Genomic DNA, 15,556 nt, shown 5'->3' with positions numbered 1-15,556 from the left:
TCTCGCAAACTGAGCCCAGCTCTCCTGCCCCAACTTGGTCAAACTGATTTCTAAGTGGGCCTGAAACCCTAGGTCCTTCTATATTCTTTTACTCCTTTTCCGCCCCCATCTTGGGGCCTTACCAAGTCCACAGCAGCCTGGAGGTAAAGATCACAGATGCCAGTTTGGAAATAAATGTGGTCAGGAGCAGTAATCAAGTTAGAATCCTTTTATGGGAGGAAAACAAATCTATACTTGTCTTAAATGTTTAATTCTGCTGTCTCTACATTATGTAAAAAGTAGAAAATATTTTATCTGAGGCTTGTTTGTCACCTTTTTAAGATTTCATCACGATCCACAGTATCATTTATAATGCCATTAAGTTTCTTAGTTCAGTTTCTGCTGCCGAAATTGAAAGTGAAATTTGGTCACATAGTCAAGTAAACATGAAGCAAATCTGAAAAGAGAACAAAAATTCCCAAATGATTCATATGGGGGACACACCCCTCTGTACTGTGATGTCACAGGAAACAGCAGGTCTCTAAGGTCACCAACCTGACAAGGAGACTCCATGGATGCAGCACGATTAGTAACAAAAGGAACTTCCAGGAAGACTCCTTCTGGGTAAATTCACCCCGCACAAATGACACGTAACATGCACAAGTAAAAGCAAACCTTGAAAAAGCACGATGCTGGGTGAAGAAGCCAGATACAACAGGACAAATATTATTATGATTCCATCTATAGGAAACATCCAGAATAGGCAAGTCCAGGTAGACTAAGTAGATTAGAGGCTGCCAGGGGCTGAGGAGAGGAGAGAATGAGGAGTGACTGCTGATGGGGGTGGGGTTTCTTTTTGGGGTGACGGAAATGCTCTGGAACTAGACAGCAGTGATGGCTGTACAACACCGTGAATGTACTTACTGTCACTGAACCGTACACTTTAAAATGATTAAAAAAAAATACAATAAAGGCTATTACAGATAAAAACAGAGCCCTAAGAGGCCAGAAAAAGAAAAATGCAAAAAGAAGCAACTACTAAGAATTAGACACCAAGTAAGACAAACTTAAAAAACAAGCATTATGGGGGAAGGTATAGTTCAGTGGTAGAGTGCGTGCTTAGCACGCACAAGGTCCTGGGTTCAATCCTCAGTACTTCCCTAAAAACAAATAGATAAATAAACCTAATTACCTCCCCCTCCCCCACCAACAAAACCAAAAAAAAGTATATGAAGGATGTGAAAAAGAATTTTTTTAAAAAAGCATTATGACTTAAAGGGCTAGAGACTGAGAATATTTCCAGCATCGACACCACAATGAGGTACAATTTCACATTCCTTGTATTGGCACAATTTGTAAAAGACTGATGGTATCAATTGGCAAGGATATGAAACAAAGGAATGCTCATATTTTTCTGGGGGAATAAAATTTGGTATACATGCCTAGAAAGCAATTTAGTATTATCTCCTAAAACTTAGATAAATACAGAAATTCCACTACTAGGGACCTAGGTAACTCTTCAACATGTCCACAAGGAAAGATATACCAAAATATTAGTTTGTAATAGCAAATACTGAAAACAAGCTATATTTTAATACAAGAAAATTGATGTATAAATTGAGTACCTTTGTACAAAAGAAAGCTATACATTTGACTGAATGAGAGCAGTCTCTCTCCTTAAATTTGTGAGGTTTAGGGCAAAATAAAATGCAGTCCCATGCACTAAGTGTCTAAACACTTAAAAGTAATTAATCAAGCTAAGAAATGGTTCAATAAAATATATTCTCTCTTCCTATCTTGACAAGCATCATTTTATAATGACCTAGAAGGCCAAGTTCAAATCCAGAGTTCTTGGGGAGGAGGGTGTAGCTCAGTGTAGAGTGTGTGCCTACCATGAGTGAGGTTCTGGGTTCAACCCCCAGTACCTCCATTAAAAAAAATATGTAAGCCTAGCTAACCCCCATCTCCCCCAAAAGCCCCCAAAAGCCCCCAAAACTAGAATTTTCAGATGACTCTGATAGGATGCAGTAGAATGAAGAAAGTCAGCCCTGGCTCCTCCCTCTGACCCACGACTTCTCTTCTCCCCCCAGGCTCTGTGCCACACTGCTAGTGCCACCACACAGAGCCAATGGACATGCCAACCTGTACATCCAAGTTCCTTCCACATATAGGAAGATCCAGGGACAAAGCCCACCCAGGCTCTGGAAGTGGGCTTGAGAATTCTAGGGTCCTGGGAACCCAGAGGATAGTCTAGAATGAGGATGGGGGCCACAGGTTCTAGATGAGCATGATTCCTTAACCCCACAGACTCCTCAAAAAGTGAGTAGGGATACAACTGGAGGAGGGCTGAAAGTAGGACCTGTAAGGCGGAGGGTCCCGAGCAAAAGTCCATCCTGCCTAGGTCTCAAGGTGGTACAGAAACAAGACTGTGTATTACAGGTAAGTCTCAGGGACATCATGCTGTGCAAACAAGAGCAAATAAAGCAAGTGTCTGCATACCTAGCACGGACGTTATAGGGTTGAGAACAGACCAAAAATTCTAAATATTGCTTAGAAATAAACATATATGTAGAAAAATAATAAATGTGTAGAAAAAACACCAAATGCAGTACAGTGTTGTGGGATTTTAAATTGGTAGAACCACTATGGAAAACAGTATGGAGTTTCCTCAAAAAATTAAAAATGCAACTACCATATGATCCAGCATCCACATACATATCCAAAGGAAATCAAATCAGTATCTCAAAGAGATATCTGCACTCCCAAGTTCAATGCAGCATTATTCACAATAACTAAGATGTGGAAACAATCTAAGTGTACATCTACAGGTGACTGGATAAAGAAAATGTGGTGGTTTATATGTATAAAGTGAAATATAAGTCAACCACAAAGGAAGGAAATCCTGCCATTTGTGACATGTATGAACCTAAAAGACATTATGCTAAGTGGAATAAGTCAGACACAGAAAAACAAAAACTGCATGATCTCACTCCTTCATGGAATCTAAAAGTCAAACTCAGAAAAAGAGGGTAGAATGGTGGTTGACAGAAATTTGGTCAGGGGGTTGAGGGTGGAGGGATGTTGGTCAAAGGGTATAAACTTTCAGTTATCAGATGAATAACTTCCAAAGATCTAAGGTATAGCATGGTGACAATAGTTGATAATAATGTATGCTTGAAACTCACTAAGAGAGTTGATATTAAGTGTTCTCACCATCAAAAAATGGGCATAAATAGATAAGATGATAAACAGGTTAACCAGCTTGATTGAGGGAATCATTCACAATGTAAACATATATTAAAATACCACATCGTACACCTTAAATACATATACAATGTTTATTTGTCAACCATACCTAAAGCTGGCAATGTTTACCTCTAGATATCACCTCTATAATGGGGGCGATAATCAAAGATGAGAATTTGGAGGGGTTAAATGTGTAATAGTCTATTTCTGAAGCAGATTTGTGGGTACACAGATATTTACGCTTTATATATTTTCATGATTTAAATATCACATAATTAAAACTTTAATGAGAAAATTCTTTTAAACTAAAACAGTAAGATACCATTTTATACCCTTCCAATTGGCATATATCAAAAAAGTCTGATAATACCAAGGGGTAGGGGGCCATAAAATGGGGAGACTGGGATTCTCAAACATGAAAATGTAAATTGGTACGACCACTTTTAACATTAATTTGGGCCACCCCCCTCTCTCTCTCCCTTTTCGGAGGCAGCCCACACTCTGTCTATGGAATGTGTACCTACTTTTAACCAACCCCCACACCTTGTGGCCTTTCTCTTGCCATTCAATGTATCTCTCTGAATAAATCTACCTTCACTCAACAGTGGCTCGCACGTGAATTCTTTCCTGCGCGAAGCCAAGGACCCACACTTGGCGGGGCACGTCCCAGGGGCTCAACCGAGACCTGGGACTCGGCCCTCCTCACACCCCACATCCTTTTTCCTGCATCATATCTCTGGCGCCCAACATAGGGCACTTACATAAAGAAACAGGACTCAAAGGGCATAATCTCGATCCGCCTATTGGGTTACGGCTCCCCTCTCTTCGGAGGGTGGCAGGGGGTTTCTCCCGTGCCATGCCGATTCAAGTAGCGCTTAGGTGGCGGCTGACGCTGCCTGCAGGAGCTGGCAGAGACCAGCTCTCTAGCGTGAAGGAGCCCACCGAGCCTCTGGATCTTTTCGCCTCTGGATCTTTTCTTTATCTCCTCTATCGCTCTATCTCTTCGGACTCGAGAAGATCCACCAAGGCGACCACTCCGACATCCAAATTAAGACCACGTGGCAAGTAATTGGCAACCTGATTGGTCTTTTGTCGTTATAGAGTTTTAAACTGCTGTTACAAAGGTACTCCATCATCATAAGAAAATTATGAAAGCGGTTACAACAGTTCCACATCAAGATAACGGCTATGTGAGCGGCTATGTGAAGATTCTAGTCCATACCGCACTTGGATGCAAAAACAAAAGGCTGTCCTGCACCTGGGGCCCCTAGATTAGGCATTCAGAGATTTTTACTCCCTGATAGCCTGGGTCAACACCCCTACTCAGCCTGGAAGTAGTTTCAGAAGATGAACCTTCGCCCCTCTGCAACCCCATAAGATTATGGGAGTAAACTCTCTAAGAGGGGAATGAGACAGGATGGAAGAGGGCAGGGCACAGCCATTCAAGGAATGCCACAGCAATTAACATCAAAATGGTCAGACTCGACCCCCAGTAGGCCTTGAGGCACAAAATAAAGAGATTTAAGTTCTAGCTGATCTTGAGCTTCATTATACACTCATTATAATATATTAACATGGTGAATAACACACCCACGGGCACCATGGCAGTCCCAAGGCTAGCCACCAAAGGTCAAAGGTTGGGAAATGGCCAACTTCCTGGGAATCCCAGCCCCTTCCCCAAAGACTGGTCTTTCTACTTAAGAGCATATGAAGCCACCAAGCCCATAAAAAGCAGCAACACGGCGCCTCAGGCCGCCCCTCTCTCTCTCCCTCTTCAGAGACAGCCTGCATTCTGTCTCCGGAATGTGTACCTACTTTTAAACTGAGCACCCAACCCCCACAACTTGTTGCCTTTCTCTTGCCTTTCAATGTATCTCTCTGAATAAATCTACCTTCACTCAAAAAACAAAACAAAACAAAACACAACATTAATTTGTCAGAATCTGGAAAAGTTGAAGTTGTGCAACCATTCAACCCAGCAATTTCATTTCCTAATGCTCTACCCTGGAGAAGTTCTTGCCATGAGCACCAAGAGACACGTATATTTTTGGCAACTTGATTTGTTGTAGCAAAAAAACTGGAACTATTTCAAATGCCCCTTATTGCAGGAATAGGTACTGAATTATGGCATAAATCATATGATGAAATACTATACAGCTGTTAAAATGAACAAACTACATCGTATTAACACGAATAGATCTTCAAAACATAACACTGAGTAAAAATTCTAAAACAGATAAAACAATACTACATTTTGTATATGAATATAAATACGAAAGGAAATTACAAAATCACAGAAGGGCAGGATACACGCCAAAATTATGACTGGGTTGCTTCTGGGGAAAGAAGGGAGTCAAAATAAGGAAGAGAAAAAAATAATAACCTTAGGCCTATTATGATTTTTATTTTACTTTTAAATAAAAGAAGCAAAAATGAAAAATGTAAACATTTTTCAGAGGGGTGAGTTATAAGCTTATTATACTATATATTCTTTGATATAGTTTAACTTTTATATGTTACATACTCAGAATAAATATACTCTGATGCTTGTTATACTATTCTTTGCACTTTGGGGTTTTTTTTCCCCTTCGATTTATGAAATAGTCAACTAATTCTCTTTGCATCTACCCACCCCCACCCAAAGTTTCAACTAAGCAAACGGGAAAAGCATACAAACAGGAAAGAGCCAGGAGGAAACACCCACATTAGCAGAAACCACAAAGCTAGTTGAAGACACTCTGAGAGCCTGCTTTCAACAGTTAAACAGAAATCATGGTTGCAAAAAACATATCTTGAACTTGAGTTAATAAAAGATGACACTTCAAACAGCTACTACTTGACAGCACAAGTAGCTACGTTAAGAAGTCATGCAGATCTGAGTCCAACACTAACTTTGCCAGCTATCTGCTATGTGAGCCTTTCGTAAAATTCTAAATAGCTCTAGGCCTGAGTTTCCTTACATTAAGATGGGACTTATAACACTTCCTTCAAGAATCATGGTATTTGTGGATACCACCCCTAAAGTGCTTACCATAGTGCTTAGTAGTTTAGTTATTTGCTCAACAAATGGTAGTTATTATTTGTGTCAGACCTGGGATTAGAACTCCACGTGTGAGCATGTATTTCAGCAAAGAAATAATACTCAAATTGATGCACCAGAACAAATAATTATCCAAAACTGAAGCAAGCCCTGTTATCAACCAAAATGTATAGCTAAAAGCAACGCAAGAGAAAAGATGGGAACTGCAGAATTGATAGGAGAAATCCCATCTTTAAATACTAGTACTACAGAGGAAATTTTAGAAGTCCAGCAAAAGGCAAACTGTCCCTACACATAGAACAGTTTACTAAATGGATCAATAATCTCAGTGTGGGTATCAATTGATCAACAGATCCCATCAACGTGTAATCCGCAAAGAAAGTCTTCACTCCCACATGTCAAGTTTTAGAAGACAAGGTTTTATAATCTGCTAAGAGGAGAATATTTTTAAAACATACTTGGGGGGAAAACCATATTTTCTAGGCTTTGAGCCAAAAGAAAAAAATTCTCCCAAGGGTCTTTATTATGAAGACACAACGTATACTAATGGATTAAAAATTCATAATTCCCAAACTCAAAAGTGATAAAAAGGGAAATAAAAAATATGACTAGGTCAATAAATGTGAGAAATAAGAATTTATAACTCAACCAAAAAAGAAATAACACTTCAATGAATTCCCCAGAGAATCCATCCAAACTTGCATAAATTATCCCTATATGTACTCTTTTAAAATACAGAAAAGTGAGGGGTTAACTATCTAATTTATGAGTTTTAAATGGTTTTGATGTTTCAAACTAACAATAACAAAATAAAAATAATACAAAAAACTAAGGTATCTAAACATATTGTATATAACAAAGGTTCTAAATATGTTAGATAGGTCACATTGTGAAACAATTATGGATTATATATGTGTAGGGTTTTTTCCCTGAAAATGCAAGTCAGACTATAAGGCAGAGAAATTTAAACACCAGCTGGATATTACGATATTAAAGTTGTAACTGAAAAAAAAAGTGATCATTGCACTGTGGTTATATCAATAAAATAGTCCTTAATTTTTAGAGATACTGAAGTATTTACAAAGCAAATAATCTCTTGTATTTGGTTTTTAAATAATACATTGGAGTTGGGGACAGGGTTGGGGAGGGGAGAATAAATAAAACAAGACTGGCCATATTTTGAAAACTGTTGAACAGAAACGATGGGCATATGGGGGTTAATCATCCTCTTTTCTCTACCTTAGTAAGACTGAAAATATAGTGAAAAACTATATATATAGTGAAGAAGCATATGTATTTGAAACTAAAAGCCAACACTATTTTCACAACATAATAGGAAAGACAACAAAGCTTTCCATCTCCTTTTTTATTTGGTACAGTGCTAGAATTGTCCTTCCTTTTTCTTACTTCCCTCTTTTCCTCCTTCCTGGTTTCATCTGTTGCTGACTTAGATGACTCCTTCCATACACCTAACTTCCTGAAACTCAGAAATACTTTCAAATCATTGCCTCACAACATACTCAATTAATATTTTTTTAATAACAACGGAACATGTGTTTTAAATTTTAGTTTTTATCTAAACAAAAAAAAATTTTTAATTATCTCACCTACCTCACTCATTTAAAATATCTATCTTTTGTATGTTTTATCACACAAATATTGGGAGTGAGTGATCGAAAGTTACTTGCTAATAAGTGCACGCTGGAAAGCCTGATGACCACCATTTTGGACACTGACACCACTTAACGTTTTTAAGAAAGGGCGAAGTGTAAAAAGTACTACATCAAGAAAAATAATTTAGCAGAAGCACATACGGATAGAAAAGATTGGGAGAAAGACTACAGTCGGAGAAAATCATTCATTAATTCACCAAGGCATCTATTTAAAAGTGGGATGATAAGCAAGAACCAGACAGGAAAGAGACGGGACCCGTGAATAAAAGGACTTGGTGGTTAAGGTATTGTGACGGAGAAAGAAGAGGTTGAGGAGGAGTGTCAGAGACCCAACCCTGGTGGGAAGAAGATGAGTTTGACCCATATTGGCAGGATATTCAGGTACAGCTGCTCCTCAGACGCCGGGAGCAGAAAAACCAGGAAGGCCCGGGCAGCGGGTGTACATAAGGAGGCCATCTTTGTAGACGTGACAACTGAACCCAAGGAAGTGAGCGCTCTCAGGGAGAGACCTGGAAGACAGGTCTCCAAGTTATCGAAAGGCTTAACCCAAACCTTGAGGCATACCTATATTCAGGAGGCGGAAGAGAACAAGTGGCAACACATAAGGAGCTGCCTGGGGGGTACGCCTCCCGGCTCCCCGAGTGGGCGGTCAGCGGTGCGGGCCACTGCGGGGACCGCGGGGAAGGGGCTCTGGGAGAGGACCCACCATTGGTAACCTTGACTAGGACATTCTGGTCTGGTGGTGCGGACCGACGTCAGAAAAGTGAGAGGGGAAAGGAGGCGGCTAGGAATGGAGGGCCAAGCAGAGACCCGCAGCTCCCTGTGATGAAGGCACATCCGACTGCAGGGAAAACCACAGAACGCCTGCGGGGGGTGGGGGTGGGGGGTGCGGTGGGGGAGGTCGGGGGGGTGCGGAGAGGTGGCAGAGTGGGAAAGCCAGGATTCCACAGAGCGGAGGCATTTTCTTTCCTTCCCAAACCTGCCTCCAAAGTCTCTAGGCCCTGGCTTTCCCAAAGTACTACATCCTTACGGAGGTGGGGAGTTAATCGTAGTCTTCACCGGAGCAATAGCGCGCTAGCCATATTCGAGGAAAAGTGTGAAGGCGCTGGAGGGAACGGAACCTCCGAGAGAAGCCCCGACTCAGCCAGAAGGGGAGCAGAGAAGTGAGAGGCAGGAGGAAAGAGGCTATCGAGTGCGAGGTCCCCTCGAGGGCGCGCCCCTACCCTGAGCCTCCCCCGCCACGACGGTCCTCCCGGACCCGGACCCGGGAGCCTCCCCTCCGGCTCCGTGCACTCACCGCTCCGACTGCGAGTAGTGGCAGCGGCCCAGCAGGTTGAGCTTGCAGAGGTGCAGGTTTCCGCACGGTCTGTCGCAGTACTTACGACGGCAGACCCGGGCTCGAGTGGTGGCCAGCACGTATCGGGTGACCCCTTCCTTGCTGCCGGTCTCCAACACCACGAAGCGATCGGGCCCGGCCGCCTCCAGCACCTCGCAGAGCTGCGCCTCGGAGAGCTGGATCTCCTGGAGCAGCGCGTTCAGGGCCATGCGGCCCCCGTGAGCGCACAGGATTTTGGTGATGAAGGAGCACACCCCCGGGTCTGCCATGGCGCGCTGCGCTGGCCTGGCCGCCGCTCAGGACTCGAATCCAGAGAGAATCGAAACTTACTCGAGTCCCGGGGGCGGGCGCAGGCGGTGTCGGACTGGGCGCGCCTGGAGCGAGCGTGCGCTCTCCGCCGCGGTTAGCTGAGTCCAGCGGTTTCGGTTTCCTACTAGCCTTGGGTCGAGAGGCCAGATCTCATCCACCCGGTCCCTGTGCCAGATTTAAAATCAATCGCAACCAAGATCGAATGGAAAGAGAGCGAACAAGCGCGGGCTAATCTGCCGGCGACCGCGGAGACCGCCAGATGGCTCCCTCTTGGTCCTAGGCTCGGCTAGGGTCAGGTTCCCCAGCCGGGGACCGCGATGCTTCTTCGGAAAGAAGAGAAACTAAAAATGATCTTGGGGCTCTGGTGGAGTTTTTATACGTCAGCCAAAGTGGCGAATGACGCTTCTTGGGAACTCCCTTGAGAAATCCTCTGTTCTCCACCCGACCCGTTCCGGAAAGAACAGACCCAAGTGAGCGCTTGCTCCGAGCTGGGCACCCTGCCTCAGGTGTTAGTGAATCTTCGCAACAATTCCATGAGTTAGCTATTGTTATCCTCACTCTACTTGGGGAAGTAACTTGAGCAAACATAGCCGTCAAGCTGGAGCTGGCATGCTACCCGAGATTCCCCAAACCTGGCCCCCAGGCTCCAGATAGTGGTCCGCCTGGCCAGGATCGATGTGCACTTTCTCCCACACCACCCTGCCTTCTCAAAGAATAAGAATTGTCGCTCTCCGTCTTCTTGGCTTTCTCATGAGCTTATTGAAGAACCAGTTCTTGACACATTCTTGCCTGTCTACAATCGCTAACAGAGGTGCCCCGACACCGTTTAATCCCTGATAGCCATCAGTCACAGTGGGGCATACTCGGACATATCCTGAGACTTCAGACAGGTTCCTCCCTCTGGACACCTGGACAAGATCTTTTCCTCCTGTGGGTACCCACGTGGACCCCCAGGGTTGGTATAAAGATTATTTTAAAGTGAATACGTTTGATCTGCTGGAGATGCAAAAAGAAATTTTATCTCAATTTCTCTTAATCTGACTAAAGCAGAGCCTCCAGAAAATATAGCTACCTTTAACCCCCTTCCAAGGGAGTTTCCTGCTTATTCAGTTGCCCTGGAGACAGGATGCCCATTGCCATTAGCATCAAAAAATAAAAAAACCCAATAGAACCTTCCATACTCTCCCACTGAAGTCCTTTAAAAAAAAAAAAAAAAAACTCCTTTTGTTAAATTGAAATACATAAAGTTACCTCTGGCTGTTCCAGGAGGGTTCCATGATTGAAAGTTTCCCTCATTCCAATGCTAAATAAATCTGTCTTTTCTCCTGTTGGTAGGCCTATCGTCAGTTAATTTGCAGGCCCCAATCACTGGACACAAGTTGGAAGAGGAAAAGGTTTTCCTCCTGATACTCCCAAGAGAAATAAATGGGTCATTGATCAGTTGTCAAACCAGAAAGTCTTCAAAATGATTAATGGGAATTCTCCTTAGATTGCTAATTCATGGTTGATCAACTGTCTCTCGGGAATAGAGTACTTCGGTATGAAAACCAGCCAAAGCTGGGTCCCATCCAGGTCAGATCATCCGACTTCTTGTTCCCTCTAGCTATTATTTTACAGTTGCTTTTAATCCACTTGGCCTGATTTGTGGTCTGACAGGTTCCCAGGGACTGGGCTTTCAATAACAAATCAATTAAATTCACCATAGGATCTTCTTACATTAGTTAGTCACTCCGAACATACAGAAATTTAAGAAATAGTCCCTGCACTCAAGGAGCTTATGTTTGGGAAGACATGAAAAGACAGTAAAACAGAAAGGAATCCGTGGTTAAATGCTGCAACAGGTAGAATGCTGCATAGGAGCCTGGATGGGCTACAGTGATTGGGAATAGACATGCAAAATACCCCTCAATTTAAGGTCTTAAGAAACAATGTAAGGGGTTGTGGAAAGGGGGAAAAGCAGACATTTAAGAAATTTGTGTTGTCACAGGTTGGGTTCTCCTGGAAGCATTGATATGGAGTTAAGAGTACAGAAGATTTCCTGGAGTGTAACACTAGAGAAAGTCCAGGGAGGAAGCACTAGTGGTGTGTAGGAGCTCTCTGACTGCGATGCAGACCTGACAGAGTCTCTGTGCCTAGTGGGAGCAGGAGTCTAGCCTTGGGCAGAAAAGCCTAGGCCCTTGTACCACTGCCTTGGTAGGTCATTGGCAGGGGCCACTGGAAAAGAGCATGACTGCAGCTCAATCACTGGGGCGAATCCTGAAGGAGCTGGAGGCTATCAGCTAAACACACTCCTTGCAGCTGGACAGCAAGCCCTGGCTTGAAGGGAAATCTGAATGACACCCTGTATTCATCCTAGTCTATCCTTTGTGCCACGTGGATCTGTTTCTCCACCTGTACTCAGGAAACAACTTTTTCAGGGCTCTGATAAGTCTCTCTTCCTGAAAGGAAACTTAGAAGAGGGAAATTAATGAAATGAAGTATAACCCTTGTCACGGAAGTTGGTTGAAGGACCACACCCGGTCTTCACATTTCCCTCCACAACTGTCCGTTTCTTTCTCTCTTTTTTTTTTTTTTTTTTGTTTTTGAAGTATAATTGATTTACAAATCGTACAGCAAAGGGATTCCATTATACATATATATATACATATCTATAGTCTTTTTTTCCAGTTCTTTTCTATCATAGTTTATTGCAAGATGTCGAATATAGCTCCCTGTGCTATAGAGTAAATCCTTGTTGTTTATCTATTTTACATATGGTAGTGTGCATCTGTTAATCCGATACTCCCAATTTATCCCTCCCCTCCCTTCCCTTTTGCTAATGGTAAGTTTGTTGTCTATGTCTGTGAGATCTTTTCTGTTTTTGTAAATAAGTTCATTTATACTACTTTTTTAGATTCCACATATAAATGATACATAATATTGTCTTTATTTGACTTACTTCACTTAGTATGATAATCTCTAGGTTCATCCATGTTGCTGCAAATGGCATTATTTCATTCTTTTTTACGGCTGAGCAGCATATATATATATATATATACACATATATAATGGAATACTATATATAATGCCATATCTTCTTTATCCAGTCATCTGTCAATGGACACACAGGTTGCTTCCATGTCTTAGCTATCGTAAATAGTGCTGCTATGAACATTAGGGTACATGTATCTTTTTGAATTAAAAATTTCATCTTTTTTGGATATATGCCCAGGAGTGGGATTGCTGGATCATATGGTAAGTCTATTTTTAGTTTTTTAAAGCCTCCATACTGTTTTCCATAGTGGCTGCACCAATTTACATTCTCAGTGTAGGAGGGCTCCCTTTTCTCCACACCCTCTCCATCATATTATTTGTAGACTTTTTGATGATGATACCACTATCTGTTTTTTAATATATATATTTTATTGAAGTATAGTCAGTTTATAATGTTGTGTCAATCTCTGGTGTACAGCACAATGCTTCAGTCATACATGAGCATACATATATTCATTTTCATATTCTTTTTCACCATAAGTTACTATAAGGTATTGAATATAGTTCCCTATGCTATACAGTATAAATTTGTTTATCAATTTTATATATAGTAGTTAGTATCTGCAAATCTCGAACTCCCAATTTATCTCATCCCACCCCTTCCCCACCGACCGCTGGTAACCATAAGTTTGTTTTCTATGTATGTAAATCTGTTTCTCTTTTGTAAATAAGTTTGTCCTTTTTTTTTTTTTTTAGATTCCATATATGAGTGATATCATATGGTATTTTTCTTTCTCTTTCTGGCTTACTTCCCTTAGAATGACATTATCCAGGTCCATGTTGCTGCAAATGACATTATCTTATATTTTTATGGTTGAGTAGTATTCCATTGTATAAATATACCACAGCTTCTTTATCCAGTCATCTGTCAATGGACATTTAGGTTGCTATTGTAAATAGTGCTGCTGTGAACATTGAGGTGCATTTCCATTTGCATGAAATATCTTTTTCTGTCCTCTCACTTTCAATCTATGTGTGTCCTTCCCTTTAAAATGGGTCTCTTATAGGCAAAATATTGTAGGCTTTTGTTTTATTATCCAATCTGCCACTCTATGTCTTTTGATTGGCGCATTTAGTCCATTGACATTTATAGTAATTATTTTTTTTAACTTTTTTTATTGCATTATAGTCATTTTACAATGTTGTATCAAATTCCAGTGTAGAACACAATTTTTCAGTTATACATGAACATACATATATTCATTGTCACATTTTTTTTCGCTGTGAGCTACCACAAGATCTTGTATATATTTCCCTCTGCTATACAGTATAACCTTGTTTATCTATTCTGCATATGCCTGTCAGTATCTACAAATTTTGAAATCCCAGTCTGTCGCTTCCCACCCCACCGCCCCCTTGGCAACCACAAGTTTGTATTCTACATCTATGAGTCTGTTTCTGTTTTGTATTTATGTTCTCTTTTCTTTTTTTCTTTTTTTTTTTAGATTCTATATATGAGCGATCTCATATGGTATTTTTCTTTCTCTTTCTGGCTTACTTCACTTAGAATGACATTCTCCAGGAACATCCATGTTGCTGCAAATGGCATTATGTTGATGGGTTTTATGGCTGAATAGTATTCCATTGTATAAATATACCGCATCTTCTTTATCCAGTCATCTGTTGATGCACATTTAGGCTGTTTCCATGTCTTGGCTATTATAAATAGTGCTGCTATGAACATTGGGGTGCAGGTGTCTTTTTGAAGTAGGGTTACTTCTGGGTATATGCCCAGGAGCGGGATTACTGGGTCATATGGTAAGTCTATTCCTAGTCTTTTGAGGAATCTCCATACTGTTTTCCACAGTGGCTGCACCAAACTGCATTCCCACCAACACTGAAGAAGTAAATTAAAGAAGACTTAAAAAAAAATGGAAAGATATCCCATGCTCCTGGATTGGAAGAATCAATATTGTTAAAATGCCCAAGGCAATCTGTAGATTTAATGCAATCCCTATCAAATTACCCAGGACATATTTCACAGAACTAGAACAAATCATAATAAAATTTATATGGAACCACAAAAGACCTAGAATTGCCAAAGCATTACTGAAGAAAAAGAAAGAGGCTGGAGGAATAACTCTCCTAGACTTCAGACAATACTATAGAGCTACAGTAATCAAGACAGCATGGTATTGGTACAAAAACAGACATATGGACCAATGGAATAGAACAGAGAGCCCAGAAATGAACCCAGAAACTTTTGGTCAACTAATCTTTGATAAAGGAGGCAAGAATATACAATGGAGTAAAGACAGTCTCTTCAGCAAAAGGTGTTGGGAAAACTGGACAGCAGCATGTAAATCAGTGAAGCTAGAACACTCCCTTACACCATACACAAAAATAAACTCAAAATGGATCAAAGACTTAAACATAGACAAGATACAATAAACCTCCTAGAAGAAGATATAGGCAAAACATTCTCTCACATAGATCTCAAATTGTTCTCCTAGGGCAGTCTACCCAAGCAATAGAAATAAAAGCAAGAATAAACAAATGGGACCTAATTAAACTTACAAGCTTCTGCACAGCAAAGGAAACCATAAGTAAAACAAAACGACGGCCTGTGGAATGGGAGAAAATTTTTGCAAACGATGAAACTGATAAAGGCTTGATCTCCAGAATATATAAGCAGATCATATGACATAATAAGAAAAAAAAAAACCCAATCCAAAAATGGGCAGAAGACCTAAACAAGCAATTCTCCAAGGAAGAAATACAAATGACCAAAAAGCACATGAAAAAAATGCTCAATATCACTATTTATCAGAGAAATGCAAATCAAAACTACAATGAGGTGTCACCTCACACCAGTCAGAATGGCCATCATTCAAAAGTCCGCAAATAACAAATGCTGGAGAGGCTGTGGAGTATAGTAATTATTGATAGATGTGTATTAGTTGCCATTTTGAACTTTGTTTTCCAGTTGATTTGATATTT

At 41.1% G+C, this 15,556-nt stretch overlaps 1 protein-coding gene across 1 annotated transcript in view; it reads right to left on the bottom strand.

Annotated features, from left to right (window-relative positions):
* Positions 1 to 9,947, bottom strand: part of ZC3HAV1 (zinc finger CCCH-type containing, antiviral 1) — a 52,516-nt gene extending 42,569 nt beyond the window's left edge. The window contains exon 1 of the mRNA XM_010947482.3: positions 9,236 to 9,947. Coding sequence (XP_010945784.1) covers positions 9,236 to 9,543 — 308 coding nt within the window. The 5' untranslated portion in view covers positions 9,544 to 9,947. The remainder of the gene's footprint in view (positions 1 to 9,235) is intronic.
* Positions 9,948 to 15,556: the final 5,609 nt, after the last annotated feature.

The sequence above is a fragment of the Camelus bactrianus genome, chromosome 7, assembly GCF_048773025.1.
Source record: "Camelus bactrianus isolate YW-2024 breed Bactrian camel chromosome 7, ASM4877302v1, whole genome shotgun sequence".
Classification (NCBI taxonomy): domain Eukaryota; kingdom Metazoa; phylum Chordata; class Mammalia; order Artiodactyla; family Camelidae; genus Camelus; species Camelus bactrianus.
The sequence above is the reverse complement of the archived record's forward strand: the minus strand, read 5'-3'. Positions and strand labels throughout refer to the sequence as shown.